The sequence below is a fragment of the Ursus maritimus genome, unplaced genomic scaffold (genome assembly GCF_017311325.1).
Source record: "Ursus maritimus isolate PB19 unplaced genomic scaffold, ASM1731132v1 scaffold_25, whole genome shotgun sequence".
NCBI classification, from domain to species: domain Eukaryota; kingdom Metazoa; phylum Chordata; class Mammalia; order Carnivora; family Ursidae; genus Ursus; species Ursus maritimus.
The window spans coordinates 14079537-14105280 of NW_024425008.1; the positions used below are offsets into that span (position 1 = coordinate 14079537).

Genomic DNA, 25744 nt, shown 5'->3' on the forward strand with positions numbered 1-25744 from the left:
GGGGGGGGGGCATAAAAATAAAAACTCCGTCCAGAAGTTGCTATTGCCCCCGTAACTGGTGTTCCTCTTTCCCTCAGCACTGGCGTGGATGCTCCCTTCACCCGGCCTTTGGGGACTCAGTTGCTTTTTGATGGCGGCAGCCTCTGCGGGGTGAGCAGCCCGAGACTGTACGGTACTCCTCCCGTCGGGAGAGGATCGCTTTGTCCCGCCGCCCCCACCACCGTAGTGGTGGCGGTGCTTTTCCCTTTTTAACCTGTCCGCCACACTCGAAGGGACAAGAAGATGCCACTGCCATTTGGATTGAAACTAAAACGCACCCGGCGCTACACGGTGTCCAGCAAGAGCTGCCTGGTTGCCCGGATCCAGCTGCTCAATAACGAGTTTGTGGAGTTCACACTGTCTGTGGAGAGCACTGGCCAGGAGAGCCTGGAAGCTGTGGTGGCGGTGATGTCTGAGTCTGCAAGCCCCTGTCCCTGTGAAGAAGGAATAGATACAGGTCTTTCTTTGGGTCTGCCTCCTAAGATCACTAATAGTGCCTGAGTTTTGAAAGTGCTTCTATTTGTTCCCTTAAAATGTAATCCAAAATCAAATAGTAATGCATTTAGGATTGTCCAAGTTCCTCTTTTTTTCTTTCTTTTTTTTTTTTAAGATTTAATTTATTTGAGAGAGAGAGAGGGAAAACATGAGCAGGGGGGAGAAGCAGGCAGAGGGAGAAGCAGACTCCTGGCTGAGCAGTGAGCCTGATCTCAGGCTTGATCCCAGGACCCTGAGATCATGACCTGAGCTGAAGGCAGACAATTAAGCGACTGAGCCACCCAGGCGTCCCCCAAGTTCCCCTCTTCTAATATCCCAAATGTGTCATCCTGATCTAGGACAGTTTACTGATGTCATTCATTCATTCAACATTCATTGACTATTTGCACAGGCCACCACACCAAGACTGTAAAGACATACTGAGTTTGAATTCTGGTTTCCTCACCAGCTGGTTGTTTAACTTTGGATGAGTTATGTGACTCTCTGGGCGCTAGTTCCCTCATCTGAACCATGGGGATAACAGTGGTGCCTAATGCTCAACAGTGGTTGTGTGATTTAAAGTGCATGTAAAGGGGCACCTGGGTGGCACAGCGGTTAAGCGTCTGCCTTCGGCTCAGGGCTTGATCCCAGCGTTATGGGATTGAGCCCCACATCAGGCTCCTCCGCTATGAGCCTGCTTCTTCCTTTCCCACTCCCCCTGCTTGTGTTCCCTCTCTCGCTGGCTATCTCTATGTCTGTCGAGTAAATAAATAAAAAAATCTTAAAAAAAAAAAATAAAGTGCATGTAAAGCCAACACTTTTTTTTTAACTTTGTCCTTTTTTTTTTTTTAAGATTATGTATTTTTTTTAGTGATCTCTATACCCATTGTGAGGCTTGAACCCACAACCCCAAGATCAAGAGTCATGTGCTCTGACGACTGAGCCAGCTTGGTGCCCCAAAGCCAAAGCTGTAATAACAGTCTGTTATAGTTATCATAGGGAGGTTTGGCCTGGAAAACCCCTAATCTCGTCCGTAGGAAGTTGTAGAGTCCTCAAGGATCCACATGTCTTAAATTTAAAATGCTATGTAAGTCCTGTGAAGAAAAGGGCTCTAATTAAATACAAGACCCTTCCTGTCTTTGGCTGCTTGGTTCTGGGGTAAGAGAAAGATGGAGAAACTGGCTATTCCCTATAAATGCCCAGGTGATCTTCCTAACCAGAAATCCCGTTGTTGTAGTTCATCAAAAGTTAGGAATAGATAAACTGTTTTGATTATTCAATATATTTTTTTTAAAGATTTATTTATTTATTTATTTGACAGAGATAGACAGCCAGCAAGAAAGGGAACACAAGCAGGGGGAGTGGGAGAGGAAGAAGCAGGCTCCCAGCGGAGGAGCCCGATGTGGGACTCGATCCCGGAACGCGGGGATCACGCCCTGAGCCGAAGGCAGACGCCTAACGACTGCGCTACCCAGGCGCCCCTGATTATTCAGTATTAAAAACCTGTTAAGTGCCAAGGACATACGCAGTTGGAGCTCATGCTAGTGTTGACACCAGTAAGAAAAAACAGGCTGTTCCATGCTATCATAGGGAAAGTAGAGGGTGTTATAGACAATAGGGAGAGGCCCCAGATAGTACAGGGTGGACTTGCCAAAGGCTGGAAAAGACTGTTCCAACAAAGGAACTGCAGGCCCAAGACATGAGGCAGGTGATCTACTTGGAGCTTCAGATGGGGAGAGGAAAGGCTGAGAATAGGGCCACATACTGCCAGGTTTTTGTTAAAGGGTTTGGGTTTGTCCTGAAAGTAGTAGGGAAGTTAGTGAAGGATTTTATTTTATTTATTTTATTTTGTTTATTTTTGAGTAATCTCTACACCCAACATGGGGCTTGAACCCATGACCCTGAGGTCAAGAGTCTAATGCTCCTCTGACTGAGCCAACCAGGCACCCCATTAGTGAAGAATTTTAAACAGGGGTTTGGTGTGATTGTTCTTGCGAAGAGAGGGCCTCTGGAGAACGAGTAGAACGGAATAGTCGGAGTGCAGATGGTGGTCACTAGGATCCGGATGGGGATAGAGAGAAGTGGCTGGAATCTGGAGATACTCAGGACCTACCTGCCAAGTGTGGAGAAGGGCTAGCCAGAGGGTCCAGGTTGATAACCCAGGTTTCCAGGAAATGTTGGAGCCTCTAACTGGGAGAGGAAACGTAAAAGGAAGAGCAGGTTTGTGGGGGATAGGGAGAGGTGTGTGGCGAGATCAGTTCTGGAAGTGCACAGTTGGAGATGCCGGTTGGAGATGTTGAGCAGCCAGAATTTGTGAGGGCTTGGAGCTCAGCTGGGGGAAGGATTTGGGAATCATCAGCCTAGGTCAGTTCATCAAAGCTGGGAGAGGGCATGAGGCTGTCTAGGAGAGAGAAAGAAGACGTAGCAGACCCCTCGGGGTTGAATAGAGGAGGCCGAGCCTTAGGAAGGAGCTGGAATGGAGCACCAAGGAGAAAGTAAACTAGGAGAGCTGGCGGCAATGACTGGCCCTGCTTGCTTGTGTTTATTCCATATTTTTTTGCTTCCATCACCCATTTTTTCCTTTTTTTAAAGAATTTTGGTTCTCTTTTCTTGTCATTTCTTCCTCATGCACCAGGTCTGCATCCAGCCACTACAGAATCAACTTCTTGAGGAACTGTGGTTAATTTCTTTTTGAACCCAAAATACCAGGCCTGGAATGTGCTCAATAAATACAGGCTAATCTGAACCCACAGGCATTGCTTCCCTTCTCTGTTAGTCAAGAAGTCCAGAGAAATCACCATCGCTTGTTCGAGGTTATTGTACTCAGGAATAAGCACCTTCATACAGCTGTGGGTGCCTAATGAGACTGATTTTTAACAAAAGAGTGGAGTGCTTTGAGAGGGAATAGGCGTGACCGCTAGGAAATGTCTTGCCCTTGGACAGACTATCCCAACATTTCCAATACTTAATGACAGTCATGGTTAGGAAGTTAGTCTGTATAGCAGACTCTTTCTTTCAAAGCGCTGGAAGTTCTGCTCTGTAGCATATGAACTGATGGCTTAAGCCCCAGGCCTAATCTGACCAAATGACCGGATGACTGTTCAGAAAGTCTCTGAGTCAGGGCAACACCTGTTCTGACTTTGTGTCCATACGTATGAGATTCATACCAAGAGCTGTTGGTGTGCTGTTATCTTGCATTCTGCTCCCATCAATCAGAATTATCATAGTGTAGAGATTTGGCTGATAAGCTCTGCTACTGCCCAAATTTCAGTTGGGGGAGAAAAAGTCTGTATTGGCTTAATTGAATACTATTTTACTTCTATAACGACAATTATAAAGGCAACACATACCCATTGCAGCACTACCCAGCGGCTTCAACTGTATCCCTAAGTATTTTATTTCTTAAGCTGGTTGTGTGGGTATATGTTTGTTAGTCTTCATATTTTTTTTAATGTCTAAGATATTTTATAATATATTAAGAAACTACAAATGGTAAGGTTAATGTACTTATTTACAATTTAGTTAACCTAGATGAACTTTTTCTTTTCTTTTTTTTTTTTTTAAGATTTTATTTATTTGCAAGAAAGAGTGCAAATGAGAGAGCACAAGCTGGGGGAGCAGCAGAGGGAGAGGGGGAAGCAGACCCTCTGCTGAGCAGGTAGCCTGATGCGGGGCTCAATCCCAGGACCCTGAGATCATGACCTGAGCCGAAGGCAGCCGCTTAACCGAATGAGCCACGTAGGTGTCCCTAGATGAACTTTTTCTAAATTCACCATATTTGAGCTGTGAAGAGTGACTTTTAAAAATGCAGGAACACTATCCCCACAGGAAAATATTTCTGTTCATTATAGCAACAGCCTCTCAGAGCTGTTGAAATTCTCTGCATATTATTCATTCTGAGTTTCAGAACATGTTTTCAAGAGAGGTGGTGAAAGCCTTTGTAGAATTTAAGGGGAATTAGAAAACTTTCTCTCTAGTTCGGAAGGTATATGTTATAGAGCTTTGATGGAGGTGGTGAGACAAGAAGGTGTCAGCTGGGCACAGCCACTCCCATGGGGCAGGGTCACCTTGATGGAATCAGCACAGTTTGGAGTGAGGTGGTTCAGCTTAAAAACCTATTGTCAGGGCACCTGGGTGGCTCAGTCATTAAGCGTCTGCCTTCAGCTCAGGTCATGATCCCAATGTTCTGGGATCCAGCCCCTGCATCAGGCTCCCTGCTCGGTGGGAAGCCTGCTTCTCCCTCTGCCTCTGCCCCTCCTCATGCTCTCTCTCTCTTTCTTTGTCAAATAAATAAAAAATCTTAAAAAAACCCACAAAAGCAAAAACCTATTGTCTTTGGGAGTAAGACCTGAGTTACCCCAGCTGACTGAGAAGGATAAATAAAAGCAGGATGCCAGTTTAGTAATTTACAATGAGATATGGAACTACCAAGGGCCCCAAGTATGTGTATTTCCTGGCCAGGCCATGTTCTCCCTGTAGGCAGGCCACATGGGAGCCAGTGCAAACTAGAAGTTCCTTGGTGAGCACGGAACCAATGAAGAACCTTCTCTGTCTTCATAAGGGGAATGGTGCTGCCTCTGGGACCAGACAAGTTCCTTTGAGTCTGAGTTTCCTTTCTGGGCACTGCTTAGGTGGGCCCTTCCTTTATTTGCCTCTTGAGAAGATTCTTTAATAGAGAGGTTAAGACATTTGGAAGTTGAATCAGAAAAACTTGAGTTTGGACCCTGGTGCTGCCATTTATCAGTTATGTGACATGTTAGTTACGTGATCCAGCCCAAGTGATACGCCACATCATCACATAATTCATAAATCAACCGTCCTGTCCACTTTATGCACGTCTCTCCTTCATTCATGACAGTTCACATAGATGAAGATTTTTTATTTGCAAAAAGACAACATGAGACTGAAAAAGGAACTTTAAAAAGTGATTTCGTCCAATTACATTTGGAATTGGAATTTTTCAAGTCTAGTTTTTCATCTGTGGGTTGGGGATAACAGTAATAGTAGTATCTACCTGATGGTGGCTGTGAGGATTCAGTATTAGAGGAAAAACATTTAGCAGAGGACTTGGTATGTGAGAAACTCTCAGCAATTACTGTTGTAGTTCGTGACTCCCATTTCCATGTTGTGGTAACTGACCAACTTCTCCTCAGATTAATTCTTTTGTAAATATCTTGTATTCTGTTACTAAATGGAAAAAGCAGTGTTTATTCATAAAATGTTCTTACAGTTTTTAAAACAAGTATAGTGGCCACTGATAATCACAATTTTACATTACTAAACTGTTAAAATTTTAGTGTACCATTGTAATTTAGCAGTTATAGTTGAACCTCTTTTTCATGCCACTTGAAATTAATTTGTACGGTGTCACTGCCTCGTTGCCCTCCCCCTCAAAAACAACAGAACTTTAGTAGGTTTTTACTTCTCTATTAGCCTATTTCTTCGAACCTCTTGCTGTCTGTCACCCTACGATTAAAAACAAACAAAAAAATTTTTATGAAATTTTGGATTAAGGTTTATTTTTTTCTTTAGGGTATGTCCTTCTCAAGGATTATTTTTATTTTTATTTTTTAATTTAAAATTTTTTTTTAAGTAGACTCCATGCCCAGGGTGGAGACCAATGCGTGGCTTAAACTCACAACCCTAAGATCAAGACCTGAGCTGAGATCAAGAGTCCGACACTTAACCATTGAGTGCCCCTAAGCATTCTTTTTAAGTCTTTTATTACATTTGATAATCATATTTTTATCATGTTGTCATGGGTTTTAATTAGGTTCATTGCAAATCATTATTTCTTGTACAGGGTACCTTCCTTTATCATAAAGTCTTTATTCACCTTAATTCACATGTGGTTGGTGTTTGTTTGTTTTTTTTTTTAAGATTTTAAATGTCCAGTTAGGAAATGGAACTGAAAACACCGTGGAAGCTTTTTTTTTTTTTTTTTTTTTTTAATCTCTGTGACCAACATGGGGCTCAAACTGAGGACCTGAGATCAAGAGTCACATACCCTAGGGATTGAACTAGCCAGGTGCCCCAACCCTGGAGGCCTTTAAAAAAAACAACAACCCATGAACTTTTATTTATTAGGTAATCCCTACCCCCAATGTGGGACTTGAACTCATGACCTTTTTGATCAAGAGTCACATGCTCTACCAACTGAGCCAGCCAGGAACCCCTTCTGGAATTCTTTTGAAGATGACTTTTTCATGTTTTTGCTGTGGTACATTTAGTATTAGTTTTATAACACTCGGCTATTTCTGAGTGTTTTGTGTGTGTATAGGGGAAGGGGGATCCTTACTGGCTACATATATGGTGTACATACATGAGTACAGTTTTAAAGTTGAGATCAGTACTAAGCCATCGGATGAAAAATCGAGCAAAATTTAGAAGTTCTTCCTGTGGCCTCTCATTTTAAGATTATAATTAGGCTTTGATATTTGGTGGCTCTGTGGTGGTTTATCACAGATCTTCAAAAAAAACTTTTTAATTGTATTTGAAGTGTATCACACATGTGTCAAGTTTTTGTTCTTTAGAATGTAAACTTTATCAGAGTAGGACTATTATGTCACCTGTGTCTGTAATAGTGCCTTGTACCTTACAGTACATTGTTGCTGAATAAATGTCTACTTAGTTTAAAAATTAAGGTTCTCGTTCTGAATTTACATTGATAAGCATAGGCAATGGCTCAGTTAAGTCAGCCTTTATTTGCTCTATGATTTTATTTCCTGGAGAGAGTTGAACATTTACAAAGCTTGGAACATAGGTAGAAAAGTACCTTTTTCTTGAGATTTTTTTTTTTAAAGATTTTATTTATTTATTTGACAGAGAAAGATAGCCAGCGAGAGAGGGAACACAAGCAGGGGGAGTGGGAGAGGAAGAAGCAGGCTCCTAACAGAGGAGCCTGATGTGGGGCTCGATCCCAGAACGCTGAGATCACACCCTGAGCCGAAGGCAGACGCTTAAGGACTGCGCCACCCAGGCGCCCCTTTTTCTTGAGATTTTTGTTTTTCACTTTGTGGCTTCTTCTGAAACACTTAGAAAATGATCAGGTTTTAGGGACTCCCTGAGTTAAAATTGCTTTATCAAGGACATGTCAACTTCTTTTGAACAGATTGTTCCCATAATGTTTTCTGGCTGACAGGGGAACTTTTTGGCTAAGGGATTTGTTGGTATAGAGAGGGATCAAGCCTATAAGGCAAACCATTACTCTCAAGCACAACTTTAGAAAGTGTTCTTGGCCATCAGAGTGTTTTATTTTAAATTAGTGTCTTAGGTATTCCAAATATCCACTGACCTTATCTTGACTGTTATCTGAGTAGACCTCAAGAATTTCATGCGTATTTCCTTCTGCACTAGCTGTTTTCAGTTGGACTCTAAAAATAACTGAAATATGTGTAAGGTAAAAAAGTATAATACCTACAAACTTTTCAACCCTTTGGGGTGAATATTTATTTATTCAGGCATGTAGGTTATAAATCAGATAAAATTGATATATAGACAAGTATCAGTAAATATCATTGGTTAGATCTATTGGACCATCTGAAGCAAATGTAAATTTTAGATTGGCCTCTCCACCTAGATAAAGAAAGCTTTCCAAAGTCCAAAACTGATTAAAATGAGCAAGGATTTTCCTTGATTTTTAGGTTTTCAGTTAGTTGTTTTTTTTTTTTAAGATTTATTTATTTTAGAACGTGAGGAGGGGGAGAAGGGCAGTGGGAGAAAGAGAATCTCAAGCAGACTCCCCACTGAGTGTGGAGCCCAACACATGGGCTCAATCTCATGACCCTGAGATCATGACCCAGGCGAAATCAAGAGCCTGTTGCTTAACAGACTGAGCCACTCAGGTGCCCCAGATTTTCTGTTACTTTTTTCATTTGGTCTAGATAATTAAGAACTAGCCATATAGGGATGCTGGCTGGCTCATTTAGAAGAGCATGTGACTCTTGATTTTGGGGTCATGGGTTTGAGACCCATATTGGGTATAGAGATTACTAAAAAAATAAAGTTAAAAAAAACTCCTAGCTATGTAAATAAGTAGAGGACTTATAAATACAAACATGTAAATGTTATGCATTTTAACATAAGTAACATCACACAAGTTATTACAGAATTTGGAAACCTGTTTACTTAAAGAAATGGAGTATTATTCAACTATCACTTAATTTCTAATAAATTTAAGAGCCAATAGTCTGAGATGTTTTCTCCCAGTATTGGATTTTTCACTTCAGAGACGTTAGGGAGGTCCTTGCGTCTCTCTCACCAACAATCTGCCACAGTCGTGCAGTCTCATTGCCATATGGAATTAAGCATGAATTTACTCATGTGCGGAGGTTTGTGAGTTAAGTCACAAAATGGTGAACACAGGGAACTGATGGTGGGGTTCTCACTAAGTTCTGTCATTGCCTTTGATGTATAAAGTTTCAGATTGCATTCCTTACAATGCTAGAAGTTTTAGTGGCTTTCTGCTGCCCTCCTTCTGGGTGGATGAACATTATTGTGCTGGAAGCTTAATATGCCTTATCGCATTTAATCCTCACATGGAATTAGGCCTTACTTTCCCATTTTAAAATGTGGAAACAGAAGTTCTGAAAAATTGGGTGATTTTCTCCACTAATCTGGGTGAACACACAGCTAATAAGCAGAAGAGTCAGAATTTGAGTTTGTATCTGTCAGACTAATGCTTGAACTTTGACTTTCAAAGTTATAGGGGTCATAGACCCCTTTAGAATCTGATGAAAATGCAGGATTTTGCATAAAATTTCAGGTGGTTCCTGGATACCCCCTCTGCCAATTCATTTATGAGCCAGGATGTGGGCCTCGAAGCTTCTTACAGATGAGGCAATCTTTCCCCTGCTCTCAGCTTAACAGGACCTTTCTTCCCTGATCTTTCTCCAGATGAAGGTGCTGGTAGAATAGAATATTTGTGAACAATTCAAGACCTTCATATTTTTGGGAGAATAATTTCCTCTTAAGTATACCTGTACCCACAAATGTACCCACAAATGTCCTTTTTGAATGGTCTTTATCTTCAGATCTGTACTCACAAATGTCCTTTTTGAATGGTCTTTATCTTCAGATCTCAGGAAAGGACATTTGAGGTATTCATTTCCTCATTGGGACATCTTACTCTTTTTTCTTTTCTTTTTTTTTTTTTTTTTAAGATTTTATTTTTAGGTAATCTCTACACCAACATGGGGCTTGAACTTACAACCCCAAGATCAAGAGTTGCATGGTCTACCAACTGAGTCAGCCAGGCGCTCCAGTGACATCTTACTCTTGAGGGAAAAGCTCCTTTCAAGGAGGAAAGGGAGGAGGTTGTGAGTGGGAATTCCTTTATTATTACCTCTGATGGTAGATCCACACCAGTCTTCCTTACCAGACAGCACCTCTGTGCCCACCTAAGCAATAGGCATGTGACAATTTTTCAATGAACAAATGGATGACTCATACTTATATTTATGCATTAACCAAATTCACTGGCCAGTTGTTGAGCCCTATATTTCATTCTTCTTGTCAGAAACACATCCTGCATTGTGGGTTTTTTTTTTTCCCTATAAATAAGCCCTTTGCTCATATCACTTTTTTTTTTTTAAGTAGCTCCACACCCAGTGTGGAGCCCAACTGGGGGCTTGAACTCCCGACCCTGAGATAAAGACCTGAGCTGAGGTCAATAGTCAGACGCTTAACTGACTGAGCCACCCAGGCGCTCCTCATATCACTTTCTTAGCTGTATGCTGGTTTAGCAAATATTTTCCTGTTTGGTTCTCCACAGTTGGTTCATAAATAAATGTCACATTTATTTGTAATGAATGGACAGACTATCCAGAGGCAACTTAAATTCTCAAGACTTAGCTTAAGATGCTAATTTCACTAGAAGAAACTAATCCTATATGAGAAGTAGCAACATGTATTAGGAGTAATTTTTCCGTGCAGGGTTTGTGTACCTTTCTGTAGTAGGTTGCCCAAATGAGATCACTAAAAGGTATACAGGGTTGAGATTTATAAATAGGACAGCGTAATTATGTTATTTTGAATGAGCTTTAACTGAACAACCTAAGAAAGTGTACAAGTGATTTCATGCTGGCTGGTAGCAGCTCATTTTCTTTGTGAATATAAAAGCAAGTTGCCTTTGTTCAGTTGTGTTACAATTGTGTAGCTGGCTCAAACTTTGACTTGACAAATTCGTTTTGTTGTCAAGTGAATTTTCAGCCAATTGAACTTTGTACCATTAGATTCAACTGTAGTTGGCAAAGTGAGGTTTTGTGGGCAACAAGGTGGAGTTTTCGTGCCAGATGATCTTGGGTTCAAATCCCTGTACATTACGTATGTGAACCAAGAAAATCAACTTAACTTCTCTAGATTTTGTTTTTTCCATGTGCGAGATGGTAGCACATCATAGGAAGAATGAGAGCTGTTTACTGGGTACTGACTAGATGCCAGGCACTGTACTAGATGCTTTACCTATGTTTACTTTATCCCCGAGTGTAATGGACTTCCTTCCTTCTCCCACCATCTCAGTGATGGAGTAGACCAAAGATGGACAGCGTCCAGACCAAGGGGAGGTCCTGATGCAGGACACTTGTTAACTGGCAACTCTGCTTTTTAATGAAGAGTTATTTTTCTTTAGTCATTTCCATTGTACTTTTCATCATATAAATTCGCATTAGTCAAAATAATTTACTGAGGAAAAAATGGATTGGAGAAATATGACTTGAGGTGTTGCTATCGGCCAATTTAAGTCAGAGCTACCCCTTTGAGAGTTAAGATATCCATTATAATATCCTTTCTCTTCCTCCCAGAGTTTAGTGTGAATTATCTAGAAAATAACCTTAATTCTCATTCACCCCTATTTTGCACTTACAGATAATATTTTGACAAGTACATATTTGACTTGTCTTTAATTTTATGACTGGTACCTGTTTTGAAGTCAAATTTATGTTTGAATGGCAACATAAGGAAAAAAACACATACATTCTATATTACAGTATGTAACATAAAGAAAAATGAATCCTGTTTAATAATGAAAATGACATCTAAAATTATACAATATTTTTATACAAATATAAGTCACCCACTACTAGAATGCAGACTTCACTGTATACTACTCTAGTCTCAGTCCCTGGCTGGGGCAGCTAGCAGTGACAGCCCCCAACTAGAATTCAGGTCTTCTACTCCCAGTTTAGCATTTTTCCCTCAACACCACACTGCTTTTCCATTGAGCCATTGTCATTTTCCTAAAGAAAAGCAGTCTGTGTTGGTATGTTCGTTCTTTCTTTCTTTCTTTCTTTCTTTCTTTCTTTCTTTCTTTTTCTTTCTTTCCTTCCTTCCTTCCTTCCTTCCTTCCTTCCTTCCTTCCTTCCTTCTTCTTTTCTTTCTTTCTTTCAAAGATTTTATTTATTTATTTGAGAGAGAGTGAGAGAGCACAAGCAGGGGGAGTGGCAGAGGGAACGACAGAGAGGGAGGGAGAAGCAGATGCAGGACTCGATCCCAGAACTACAGGATCATGACCTGAGCTGAAGGCCAACGCCTAACCAACTGAGCCACCCAGGCTCCCTAAGTGTTGGTATTTTCTAATAATTTATTTTAAAAGGAAATACTAATTTATTTAAAAATTTTTAAAAATTATTTCTAATAATTTATTTTAAAAGGAAAGAAAGAAAAAAAAAACAGGAAAAGTTACCAAAAACAAAACCTGATTAGTGAAGGAAATAGTTAAGTATAGAATTTCCTATACTAAAGATGTAATATGAAATTTTATACTGTTTAGGGGGCCTTGAGAACTGTGATAATAGGAGCTAATATTACTTGAGCACTTATTTAGTGTGAGACACTTTTTAAGTGCTTTGAATATTTTTGCTTATTTTGGTCCTCAACAATCCTTTGAGGGAGGCACTATTACACTCCTCTCCACTTTACAGATGGGTAACACCAGGTGCTAAGTGACTTTGCTCATGCTTCCAGAGCAGAAGCCACAACTGGAGTAGTTCCGGCTCCTCTTGGATCAGCAGCTTTCTTCCCAGTATGTAACCGTGGGCAAGCAACAGGTGGCCTGCCATGGAGTTCGTGCCTTTAAGGACAGCTTGGCACAGTGCAGCCCCTCAAATCTGATAGAGATTGTTTTAAGTACTCTTGAGATATTTGTTATCGTTTATTTTAATTACTACAATTTATTATTTTGCTTAAAATATGTTTTTGAAGTTACATCAGGCACAGAAAGATAAGCGCGAACAAACATAAATCATAATTAGGCCAGCAAGACACCGTGGGGAATGCCTGAAATGCTGAGGGCAGGGCTGTTTGATAGGGGGCCTTCCGTGGCCCTGTTCCCTGGCAGAGCTGGAAGTATCAGGCTGATGAAAATGGACCCCAGGGGAATTCTCTGCTGAGAGATTTTCCAAAGCAATAGCTGGTTGCACTGCTGTTGTTTGAACTTGGGGGCTTCTCGAATCTGAATCTGCATCCAAACAAGAAGAAATGGTAGACCCGGTGGGCCCATTGCCGGGCTTGCTGCATTTCCTGCTGGGGCCGAATCTCTGTGATTTAGCCACTGTGCATGCAGGTGTGTTTCCACTTGTTCACAGCATTTCACACCACCCAAGCGTTTCCACTCTTATTTCTGAATTACAAGCATGAGGACAGGGCCACTGTAAATTGTTACTCCATTTTAATTCCTCTTCTGCAGGTCATGATTATCTTTATTGTCTGTTTTTCCATTGAGACTTTTTTATTTCTTGAATATAGAATAATTGGATAGGGGATAATGAATAGAGGATAACTCCTATTATCCTTAATAGCACCTACACATTTATAGCCAGATCATTCTCTTCTACTTTTAAATATAACAGAAGTATCTTATTTTATGCATATTTAAATAGCACTTCTTAGAATAAAATGTAACTGGCATTATGGTACTTAAACAGTTTAAAAATATTGAGTGTATATTGCTGAGTTATGCACCCTTACTTAGGTACCCCTCTGTGCCTTGGTCCTCAATGAAGAACATAGTTTAAAAGCAAATCCATTAAACCCTTTAATGTAGCCTTTGTTAAGAGGAGCCTATTAATAAAAAAGGGAAAAGTCATTTTCTGTATTAAGAAAGGAAACAGTTTTGTTCTTTTCTTGGAGCATTTGTGTATACGGAAAAAGTATTTGCTTTAACTAGAAAATCACCTTGTAAAATATGTGGACAAAACAATTATTTCATGTATGATGAAAGCATGAGTTTTGAACTTTGATTAATGAAGAAAACAAGTATAGTTTTTAAGAAGTCTGAGAGTTTATTCATGTGTATCTGTTTAGGATTTTAACCACAAGAGCAATTTTCTTGATTTTATGATCTTCAGATCTTTCATGGTAATACTAATTTAAGAACAGTGGAACTGTTGTATTTTTAATTTTTTTTAGGGTAGTGGAAAATAGTTGGGTAATATTCTTTCAGGCAAGAGAAATTAACATTGACTTGATTCTTCGTTAAAATGTATTTAGGCCCATATTCATTTATAGTTCTAAAATCGAATTCCCTTTATCTCTCCGTGGTTCCCCTCTCCCCACATCACAACTGTATCTAGGTAACAGGGTACAACAATAATTTCAACCTGATGGAAGTGAACATTAGAAAAATAAGCAGCTATTCACAAATAGGCTCATTTCAGCTCTTCCTCTTCACTTTTATATTGTGCAGTTACACCTTCTAAAAATATTGTTCACACTACTCACTGTCTGGCAAGACAAGATAGAAAAAATAACTAAGGGGAGTTCAGGAAAATATTAAAACATTTTTTCCCCTGAGAATTAATTAATGTATAAAAACTGGAATATGTGGGGCTCCCGGGTGGCGCAGTCATTAAGCGTCTGCCTTCGGCTCAGGGCATGATCCCGGCATTCTGGGATCGAGCCCCACATCGGGCTCCTCTGCTGGGAGTCTGCTTCTTCCTCTCCCACTCCCCCTGCTTGTGTTCCCTCTCTTGCTGGCTGTCTCTATCAAATAAGTAAATAAAATCTTTTAAAAAAAAAAAAGCTGGAATATGGGCCAAATTAGTCTTTTGATTCTCTTCTCAATAAAAAGAGAACAGCTAGTATTTATCAGTTGCCCTAAAACATAGGCGTTTGTGAATTAAGTTAATATTCCCAAGTCCCAAATTTAGAAACAGAAATTGATCTCATTCATTTGTTGGAATAAGATATAAGAAATGGTCCTGGAATATGACAAACTGGTTAACTAAAATAATAGAAGAATAATAAACTCTGGTTTACCCTCAGTTTTGTGCGTGCTAAACAAAATGACCTTTTCCTGTAGTAGTATAGAATAGACACACCAGGTTTGCTTGTTTGACTGTGCAGTTTCATTTAACATTTCAGTTATTTCTGTCATTCCTGGGTAGTAAAATTTTGTATATACTAAAAATTCCTATTTAATCTTAGTTTACTCTAAAGACCTGTTGATAATTGTTTTAATCTTACAATTGAATATCTTTCTCCATAGCACTTATCAGTATCTGGCTTCCCATATATTTTGCTTGTCTTTCTCCCCCCACTGGAATGTAAGCTACATGAGGGCAGGAAGTATATTGTTTTGTTCAATGCTGTGTCGCTATCACCCACAACAGTGTTTGACACACAATAGGTGTTTAGTCAGTATTCACTGAATGAATAGATGAATCTTTCTAAGTCTAGTCCAGGGGCGCCTGGGTGGCTCAGTTGGTTGAGTGTCTGTCGTCGGCTCATGTCATGATCCCAGGGTCCTGGGATTGAGCCCCACGTTGGGCTTCCTGCTTAGCAGGGAGTCTGCCTCTCCCTCTCCCTCTGCCTCTCCCCCTTCTGCTCATGCTCTCTCTCTCTCAAATAAATAAAATCTTAAAAAAAAAAAAGTCCATTTTTCTTAGAAAGTACAGTATATTTTCTTAAAGTTCGTTTACTTTTTGTAATCTCTACACCCAACATGGGGCTCAAACTCAGGACCCTGAGATCAAGAGTCACATGCTCTTCTGACTGAGCCAGCCAGGTGCCCCAAAATTTAACATATTTTTTGAAGAATGATCTTACCGTGTTTGGGGATCACTGTATTTTTCATAGCATCTTATTGTACCAGGATAGTAAACGGAAGATATATGGGAGGTCATCTATGTAAATAGTGATTCCATTTCACACCGTGGACTTTCTTTGACTATATCCCTGGAATTAGTTTATCATTTGACTCTTTTCCTAAGAGTTAGATGCTGCAACAACAACAATGATCTGGCCATTTGAGGAGTTCAGTTACATTGGACTTCAGTGTAATAAAAGTTTGAGTGTAATTAGAAGACCAAAATGTACTTTTGATTGTTGTTTTCTTCATCCTCATATGTACTAGAGTATAGTGATGATATTGTATGCTATCACCTTGACTATAAAATAGATAATATGCTATTTGACCAAGGACAGAAGAAAATGGATCAAAATTAAATAGACAAGGGGAAAAACATTGTCTGCTTAAGGCACTGTGACCGCCATACTGTCTGTCAAAAGGAAGAGGTACAATGCTTCATTATTTATGGCACACTGAGTGTAGAGGTAAGCTCCCAGCTCGAAGTAGGTTAATACTTGTTAACTACCCTTGTTAGATGATCTCTGCCTCGCATAGGCTTTATCTAGAGCTATCTCCTCTCATCACTCTCCTGATGAAAAGTCTTCTGGCTTCTGCCTAGTCTAAGAAAAGCATCAGGATAAAATTATAGTTGCAATTTTATATGGGATTAACTTTTATCAAACTCAGTGCATTAGTGACTTAAAAAACCTTCCAGCTAAATCGTGTTTCCCTTTGCTCTGCTTTAAAAATAGTACAACTAAAAGACTCTTAAAATAATTAGACAAGAAATGACTAGGGGTTTAGGAAAGGGTTTACATTCTGACAAGATGTGGACCTGCTTGTAATAGCTTGTGTCTCTTTAGATGACTATGATTTGGGGGACACCTTTTACGCAAGCTCAAAAATTTGTAAACTGTCTTACCCTCTGAACAGAAAGCTTAATTATCAAATCACCTTGTTCTCTGGGTAAATATTAGTTCATTTAAAGAAAGTCAGCCATGTTGTGTCTGAAAAGAAGGCAAGTTTTGTAAGTGTAACTTTTGTTTTTATTGTGGTTTACACAGCACGCACAAGTATCTATCATTTTAGGCGAGTAGCTGTGAAAACTTGAAAATAGCTATGAAGAAATTGTTGAATAACTATATGAAAACTACTGACATGTTCAGAACAAAATAGGAAAGAAAGGGTGAGGGTAAAAGTATCTGACAGTGGAGAAGTTTCACAAAAATCTGTTCGGTGATAATTGAGCGTTGATCTAGAGGATGCTAGAAGATTCAGCGGTTTTAAAGGCTTTTACTGGAATGAGTTTCCCATAGCTCAGGTCAGCTTGGTCTGTCACCAGTGAGCGTAGACCGAGCTGTGGAGAAAGAGAAGCCATGTGGAGGTAAAGTTTCTTATTGGGGGGGAGGTACTGGGAAGTTAGATAAGGAGTAGTGGGAGGCATGAACCAAAAGCCAATAATTAAAGACTGGTTTATGGGGAAATTTTTATTACAATTAAACCAAGCCTGTAATTAGACAGGACATGCATAACCCAGAAGATTTGGACTCAAAGGAAGACACATGATTCTGGGAAAGTATTGTAGACCAAGAAACATTTCATAATAATAGTTTGAGATTTAAGGCACATGGGGCTTGTCTGTACCAAGGTTTTTATATTCTTTCTTTTAAAAAAAGGTCCTAGTGTATCCTAACTTTAAATAAAGGAAGAAGGACACCTGGGTGGCTCAGTTGGTTAAGTGTCTGCCTTTGGCTCAGGTCATGATCTCAGGGTTGTGGGATCAAGCTCTGCTTTGAGCTCTGTGCTCAGCGGGGAGTCTGCTTGAAGATTCCTTCTCCCTGTGCCCCCTCCACGCGTGCTTGCACGCTCTCTCTCTCTCTGAAATAAATAAATCTTTAAAATATATATATATATATAAATAAAGGAGGAAATTTGACTATTATTTGGTCAGTTATATTTTCAAGGAAAAAGCATGTTTGACTCAAGTTTTGTTCTATTTTCGCGGTCACACCTGGAGAGATCCTATCTGCTAAGTTAATGTACTCAGAGCAAATATAACAAGAGTGCTTTTAACTTTTATCAGCACAGTGATAACTTACAAAGTTCACCACAACGTTCTGAAGAAGGCAGGGTACGTGTTCTTTTCCCTATGAAGAAACAGACTCAGGCAGTGACTTACTTGGGAACTTGTGAGGGGCAGGGCCAGGACTTGGAGATTGAGCCTTGTGACGTCAGTCTTAGCGCTCTTGGCCTTAGATGGAGCTAGTGGCTGCTGTTGGAATCGCAGGCATAGCCCGTTGGAGAAAATCTAAGTAACAGCAGGTGCCAAAACAGCAAAAGTTGAAATCTCTTTCATGGCTTTGGAAAATGTGCTTGAACTTACAAGTGAAGTAATGAAACGGCAATTAATTGGCTAAAGTACTGTGAAGTTGTGTATACAATAAGTTATTTTTCTAATCACTTTTGGGAAATGAAGCAATCTTCATAACTTTGCCTAAAAAACAAGACTTTTTTTTAAAGATTGTATTTATTTACTTGAGAGAATGAGAGAGAGAACAAGCAGAGGGCAGAGAGAGAAGCAGACTCCCTGCTGAGTGGGGAGACCGATGTGGGGCTCCATCAGGTGACTCCGGCATCATGACCTGAGCAGAAGGCAGACGCTTAACCGACTGAGCCACCTGGGTGCCTTTAAAAACCAAGACTTATTTTTTTGTCCAAACAACTTTTTTTTTTTTAAAGATTTATTTATTTATTTGAGAGAGAGAGTGAGAGGGCATGAGCAGGGGCCAGAAGTGGGTGTGGTGGCAAAGAGAATCCTCAAGCAGACTCCCTGCTGAGCATGGGGACTGGCGCAGGGCTCCATCCTAGGACCCTGAGATCACTACCTGAGCAGAAATGGAGAGAGTCAGCTGCTCAACCAGCTGAGCCACCCAGGCGCCCCCGAAACAACATATTTTTAATGCCAGTCTTTATAAACTTATCTATTCGTCTTTAAAGAACAACAGTGGTTGTGGTTAAATACATGACTAATGTTTATGAGTTATTTGTTCCTTTGATAAATAACTCCAGACTACAGTGCTTTCTAATTCTTTATAACTTCTCTTTCAAGGGTTTTTTTGTTGGTATGTATGTGCTCTCTCTTGCTGAAGAAAGTATTACCCATCATTTCCTGCTGCTGCCAGCATGCTATTTAATAAGCCCCTTCTACTTTAATTTGTCATAGCTTTAACCTACTTTGAATTGGATACCAATTCACTTAACTCATTAAAAGTATGGATGGAATAAGGAAAAGAAGTTCATAAAGGAGACAGAAATTTCTTTTTTGTCGGGGACATATACTTTATAACTTTGACTCTTACATATATTTTTCATAACACACACATTTTTGCCTGTTCTGTGTTATTCAATTATGTTCAGAGAGTTGTTATTTCCAGATATTGTCTAACTGTACAAAATCTTGACCTAAGTATAGATATTGGGAAATAGGAAATATTAACTCCTGGCTAGATCCATCTATTTCTGGCTCATTTTTTTCCTTAGATTTTTTCAAATGAAATGAATTTGATATATTTAAACATTTTAAAAGTAAGGTTTTAAAATTCTGTACTTGATTTTAATTGAGTATATCTGATCTTTAAAAAAAACTTTTTTGTGGGACGCCTGGGTGACTCATTCGGTTAAGCGACTGCCTTTGGCTCAGGTCATGATCCAGGGGTCCTGGACTCGAGTCCTGCATCGGGCTCCTTGCTCAGCGGGGAGCCTGCTTCTCCCTCTCCCTCTGCCTCCTGCTCCCTTTGCTTGTGCTCTTTCTCTCTCTGTCAAATAAATAAATAAAATCTTAAAAAAAAAAAACACAACTTTTTTGAACTGAAATTCACATAACAGAAAATTCACCACCTTAAACAATTCAGTGACATTTGGTACATGCATAGCATCACCTCTTATCTAGTTCCAAAACATTTTCATTACCCTAAAAGGAAACTCTGTACCTATTAAGCAGTTAATTCCCTCCCCCTTTACCAACCACCAGTTAACTTTCTGTCACTGTGGATTTATGTATTCCGGATATTTCATTTAAATGGAATCATATAGTGGGACGCCTGGCTGGCGGTAGAGCATGCGATTCTTGATCTTAGAGTCATGATTTCAAGTCATGATTTCAAACTATGCTGGGCATAGTTTACTTAAAAACAAAACAAGGCTACATCTTTAAAAATAAATAAATAAATGGACTCATACAATGCAACCTTACATACCTGGTTTCTTTCACTTAACGTAATGTTTTGGACGTTCATCCATGTTGTACCGTGCATCTACTTCATTTCTTATGCCTGAATAATATTCCATGTATGTTATTTCACGATTCACTTATCCTTTCATCTACTAGTGGACATTGGGTTTTTTCCACCTTTTGGCTATTGCAGATATTCCTGGTATGAATATGCATGTACCTGTTTTCATTTCTTTTGGATATATCTCTAGGAGTGGGATTGCTGGGTTATACTATGATGATGATTGTATGTTTAACTTTTGAGGAACTGCCAAACTGTTTTCCATAGTGGCTGAACCATTTTATATTCCCACTAGCAATGTATAAGGGTTCCAATTTCTCCACATTTTCATTAGCACTTTTTTTTTTTAATGTATAGCCAGCCTAATGGGTGTGGAGTATTATCTTTTTGTGGTTCTGAACTGCATTTCCCCAGTGACTAAGGATCTTTTGATGTACGTCTTTTCATGTGCTTATTGGCAATTTACATATGTTCTTTGGAGAAGTATCTTCAAGGCCTTTGACTATTTTTTAATTGCGTTGCTGCCTTTTTGTTGTGTAAGAGTTCTTCATATATCCAGATACTAGATGCTTATCAAATATGTGATTTGCTAATATTTTCTCCCATTCTGTAGTTGTCTCTTTACTTTCTTGATTTGGTCCTTTGATACACACAGTTTTAAATTTTGGTAAAGTCAAATTTATGTGCTTTTTCCTTTTTTGCTTATGCTTTTCGTGCCACATCTAGGAATCCATTTCCAAATTCAAGGTCATAAAGATTTACCTCTGTTTTCTTCTAAAGAATTTTACAGTTTAGTTTTTATATTTAGGTTGTTGATTCAGTTTGATTAATTTTTATATACTGTGTGAAGTAGGGTCTAATTTCATTCTTTTGCAGGTTTTTTTTGTGGGGGAGGGACACATGGGGGAGGGACAGAGAGGGAGAGAATCCCAAGCAGGCTCCATTCCCAGCATGGAGCTTGATGCAGGGCTTGACCCCATCACCCCAAGACCATGACCCGAGCTAAAATCAAGAGTTGACTGCTCAACTGACTGAGCCATCCAGGTGCCCCTTTCTTTTGCATGTTGATCTTCAGTTGTCTTAGAACCATTTGTTGAAGAGACTGTTCTTTCTCCACTGAATGGTCTTAGCATTCTTGCTGAAAATCAGTTGACCATCGATGCACAGGTTTATTTCTGGACTCAATTTTATGACATTTATCTATATGTCTCTCTTATACTAGTACCTCACTAGTTTGATTAAAGTAGCTTTGTAGTAAGTTTTAAAATCAGAAAGTATGAGTCCTCCAGCTGTGTTCTTTTTCATTATTGTTTTGGCTACTCAAGACCCCTTGCAATTCCATATGAACTTGAGAATTGACTTTCTCTGAAAAAAGAGTAGGGATTGCATTTTAATCTGTAGATCACTTTTGTTAGTTTTGCCATCTTACAATATTAAGTGTTCTAGTTTATGGACACAGGATATCTTTTCATTGAATTTCTTTCAGCAGTCAAGGGGCGCTTGGCTGGCTCAGTTAGTAGAGCATGTGACTCTTGATCTCAGGGTCATGAGTTCAAGCCCCACATTGGACACGGAGCCTACTTAAAAAACAATAGCAGTAATTTTTTTCAGCCATGTTTTGTATGGTTCAGTATACAAATTTTTTCACCTCATTGGTTAAATTTATTTCTAGATTTTTTATTCTTTTGGATGCTATTATAAATGAAATCGTTTTTTGAATTCCTTTTTAAATTTTCCATTCCTGGTGTGTAGAATTCATACTGATCTGTGCATGTTCATCTTATACCCTACAACTTTGCTGAGTTTATTACCTTTAGTCTTTTTTTTTTGGTGGTGGCCTTTTGGGATTTTTTTTTTTAATGTATAGGATCATGTTTTGTGTGCGTAGAGATGGTTTTACTTATTCCTTTCCAGTTCAGATGCCTTTATTTCATTTTCTGATCTAATTGTTCTGGCTAGAATTTCCAGTGCAGTGTTGAATACAGTGGTGAACATGGGCATACTTGTCTTGTTCCTGATCTTAGGGGGAAAGCTTTCAGTCTTTAACTATTAAGTATGATGTTAGCTGTGGGTTCCTCATAAATGCTTTTGATGTTGAGACGTTCTTATGTATTCCTAGTTTCCTGAGTATTTTTACCAAGAGAAGAGTTTGAATTTTGTCAAATGCTTTTTCTATGTCAATTCAGAAGATTATGTATTTTCCCTTTGTATTAACTATATGTTACATTGATTCTTTTGTATGTTGAACTGCTCTTGCATTTCTGGGATAAATCCCACTTGGTCATGGTGTATGATCCTTTTGATATGCTGTTGGATTCAGTTCGGATCTATTGCATCTGTATTTATAAGAGATATTAGTCTATAGTTTTCTAATGGTGTCTTTTGTCTGGTTCGGGTATCAGGATAATGCTGGCCTATAGGTGAGGTAGGGAGTATGCTCTCCTCTTCTTTGATTCCCCCCCCACTTTGTTTTTTGGATGGGTTTTACATTATTTTGGAGAGTTAATTATCCAGATGCTCAAGATTGTTATCTAAGACAAAGCCCCCAAAACAGACTTGTACAGAAAATTTTATGCCTGATGAGAATTTAATCACAACATTTTGTTGTTCAAACTCCACTATCCATCTTAGAAACAAACTGTATTATAGTCATAAAGCCCCCATGCAATCAGATGTTGTTATTTCATTACATATGTGTAGAAATTCTGAGGAAGCATTGAATCTGAGGATTATGGTGTTATGAGATTTTAGTTACCCATGTGTATGTAAATATTTCTAGTGGCAATTTTATTTATTTATTTATTTATTTATTTACTTACTTACTACTTTTTTAAAGAATTTATTTATTTGAGGGGTGCATGGGTGGCTCAGTTGGTTAAGCATCTGCCTTCAGCTCAGGTCATGATCCAGAGTCCCATGGACCCTTCATCCCAGGACCTCAGGACCATGACCTGAGCCGCGCAGGCTCCCTTCTGGTGGCAATTTTTGAAATATAATACCTACTTGGAAGTATTTAACAAGAGATAAACTTGATTTTGGCTGGGCTTAACTACTTTATAATAAGATAGAACTTGAACATAGGGGCAAGTACCAAAGCAAATACTTTACTATCTGTAATCAGTTATGTGTTCAAATGTCCAAAATCTTAGACTCTCCTACAAATAAAATAGCTGATCAGCAAAGAATTTGCTATATCTATTATTTTCAGCTGTTTGCACAATTAGAAAAAGTCCTTGCTATTCTTTTATAAGATATATAATTAATAAAAAAACTAATTATGGTGTATTTTTACAAATATATTTCCCTTTCTGTTTGATTTTCTGTCTACATGTGGCATGAGTACTAAATGCATTGCTAAAATAAGCTTAGCATATTTTGAGAATTAGTTTCTTTTAGAATGCTAGCAGATTATTCAGGTTTTTTTCTTTTAATTCTCTCATGATCGGTTCACAAGGTACAACAGCAAATTATGTAGTAAACCTATAGTGTTTTTTATTTGTTTTGTTTTTTAAGTAGGCTCTACGCCCAATGTCAGGCTTGAACTCATGACCCTGAGATCAAGAGCCACATGTTCTACCAACTGAGCCAGCCTGGCACCCCTATAGTAAACGTATAGTTTTATAACTCTTTAGGTACTTGTGTTTGGAGCATTCAAGTCCAACTATATCTTAGGGGAAAAATAATATATACAAAGAGTATTTTTAAGACCTTCTAATTTTGGTTAAAAGTGACATACTGTTATGACCCAAATAGCTTTAGATCCTAAGGGATGCCCAGCTTTCTGGTTTATGTCAAAAAATAAATATTTGTAGAATTAAGTTCATAGCAGTAGTATGTGTTATTGCCCGAACATGGTACATTCAGTCCAACTCTAAGATGAAACACAAAACATAAATACAATTAACAGAATGTGTTGTAATCAGTCCTTATATATAAATGGAAGTAATTAGAAAATTATTTTTGAGGGGGCCGTATAATTGATTTTGCCAGTGTTTAGTAGAGTGGGTAAAACTAAATAATCTTTTAAAAATACAGTGGTTTTCGGGGCACCTGCGTGGCTCAATTGGTTAAGCATCTGACTCTTGATTTTAGCTCAGGTCATGATCTCAGGGTTGTGTGATTGAGCCCTGTGTTGGCTCTGTGCTCAGCGGAGAGTCTGGTGGAGATTCTCTCTCTCCCTCTCCCTCTAATCCTCTGCCCATGCTCTCACTCTCTCTCTCTTAAATAAATAAATCTTTTTAGGGGCGCCTGGGTGGCTCAGTCAGTTAAGCGTCTGGCTTCAACTCAGGTCATGATCTCAGGGTCCTGGGATTGAGCCCTGCGTTGGGCTCCCTGCTTAGCAGGGAGCCTGCTTCTCCCTCTGCTCCCCACTTGTGCTCTCTCTCACTATCTCTGTCTCTGTCTCTCAAATAAATAAATAAAAATCTTAAAAAAAAATACAGTGGATTTCTAGTGGCAAAACGCATCCATTTAAGTTTTGTGTTGAGTTCCCATGACGGAGGTGTGAAGGAGGTATTACACTTGTTATTATCTTCATTTGAGGAACAGGAACTGGTTTGATTGACTTTTCTACTTCCCAGTGAGCAAGTGACAGTTAGAAATTAAACTCAGGACTTCAGACTTTAAGCATCAGTTTCTTTGTTAAATGAGATTTTTCTTTTCTCTAAGTTGCAGTTCAAAAGAAAGAAGGAATAGTACCCGTCTTCTCTAAACATGATAGAGACTCTATCCTTACGGATAACATGTATTCCATTTTATAAGCATAATTATAACTTCAGAAAATAATTCACAATGGGACTCAGACTTGCTGCTATATTAAAGTGTGTTTGGATTTTCAAAGATTTGACTTCTGTGGAGCTTTTCGAGGATAGGTTGTTCATACCCTATCTCCTGTATAAGGCTAGAGGGGCAGCGTGGTGTAGTGCAATGGTTTTCACTGGTGAATGGGCACAGGAATTACTTGGGAGTTGAAGAGCTCTGTGGAGCTCAAGAAACTCTCCAGGTAATTCTGGTGAAAGTGGTCCAGGGACAATCTTAAACAAACACTGGCTTTAGAGTTTCACACACACACAATGTGTTTCATAAGGTGATGGTGGTGATTTAATATATGATATTGTTGTCATTCTTGGGACAGAAGGTGGTACATAGTAAATGTTCAGAATATTTCATTCGCATGTGATGGGTTGAATGGCAACTAAGAAGCAAGAGAATATTCGTTCTTTCAACAAAATTTACTGAATTCCTGCACTATTCTGGCTGTTTGGCATAAAGAGGATATAGACACATTCCTCACTTTTGTTGAGTTTGAGTAGTAGACTCGTTTTAAGGTATCGTTCTTCCCTTGTAAAAAATTGTAAGATGAGATGAGTATCAAGGGCATGTTTATATAATTACTCTTTTTCCCTGTAAATTAAAAATTCATTTTTTATTTGAATGAGGATTATAGGTTAAAAACATAGCCTGAATATTATTGTGTCTCATTTTATTGTTGCTCTAAAGCTCTATTTTCCAGTACAGTGCCACTAAAGGCTTACAGCTATTTAATTTAAGTCAATTAAAATTAAATAACATTAAATATTTAGTTCCTCAGCTGCACTAACCACATTCCAGGTGCTCGATAGCCACAGGCAGCTAGTGGCTGCTGTATTAGAGACAGAATATTTCCATCACCGTAGAAAGTTCTGTTTGGCTATGTTGCTCTAGAGTCTAGAACAAAGCAGGTAATTTTTCCAGTTGCCTTGATGTATAAACTGATTTTGAGGTAAATATTAGCAGTGGCCCGAGGCTGTCATTTCGATGCTTAGGTGCATTAATAACCTTTCAGGTTGATCAAGTCCAGAGCTAGTATCGATTTCCCTGAACAGTTTCATTATAC

General features: G+C 39.0%; 1 protein-coding gene across 1 annotated transcript in view; it reads left to right on the plus strand.

The window, feature by feature from the left end:
• The first annotated feature begins 42 nt into the window (after window positions 1-42).
• Window positions 43-25744, plus strand: part of PTPN21 (protein tyrosine phosphatase non-receptor type 21) — a 68679-nt gene continuing 42977 nt past the window's right edge. The window contains exons 1-2 of the mRNA XM_040641571.1: window positions 43-444; window positions 19260-19277. Coding sequence (XP_040497505.1) covers window positions 283-444; window positions 19260-19277 — 180 coding nt within the window. The 5' untranslated portion in view covers window positions 43-282. The remainder of the gene's footprint in view (window positions 445-19259; window positions 19278-25744) is intronic.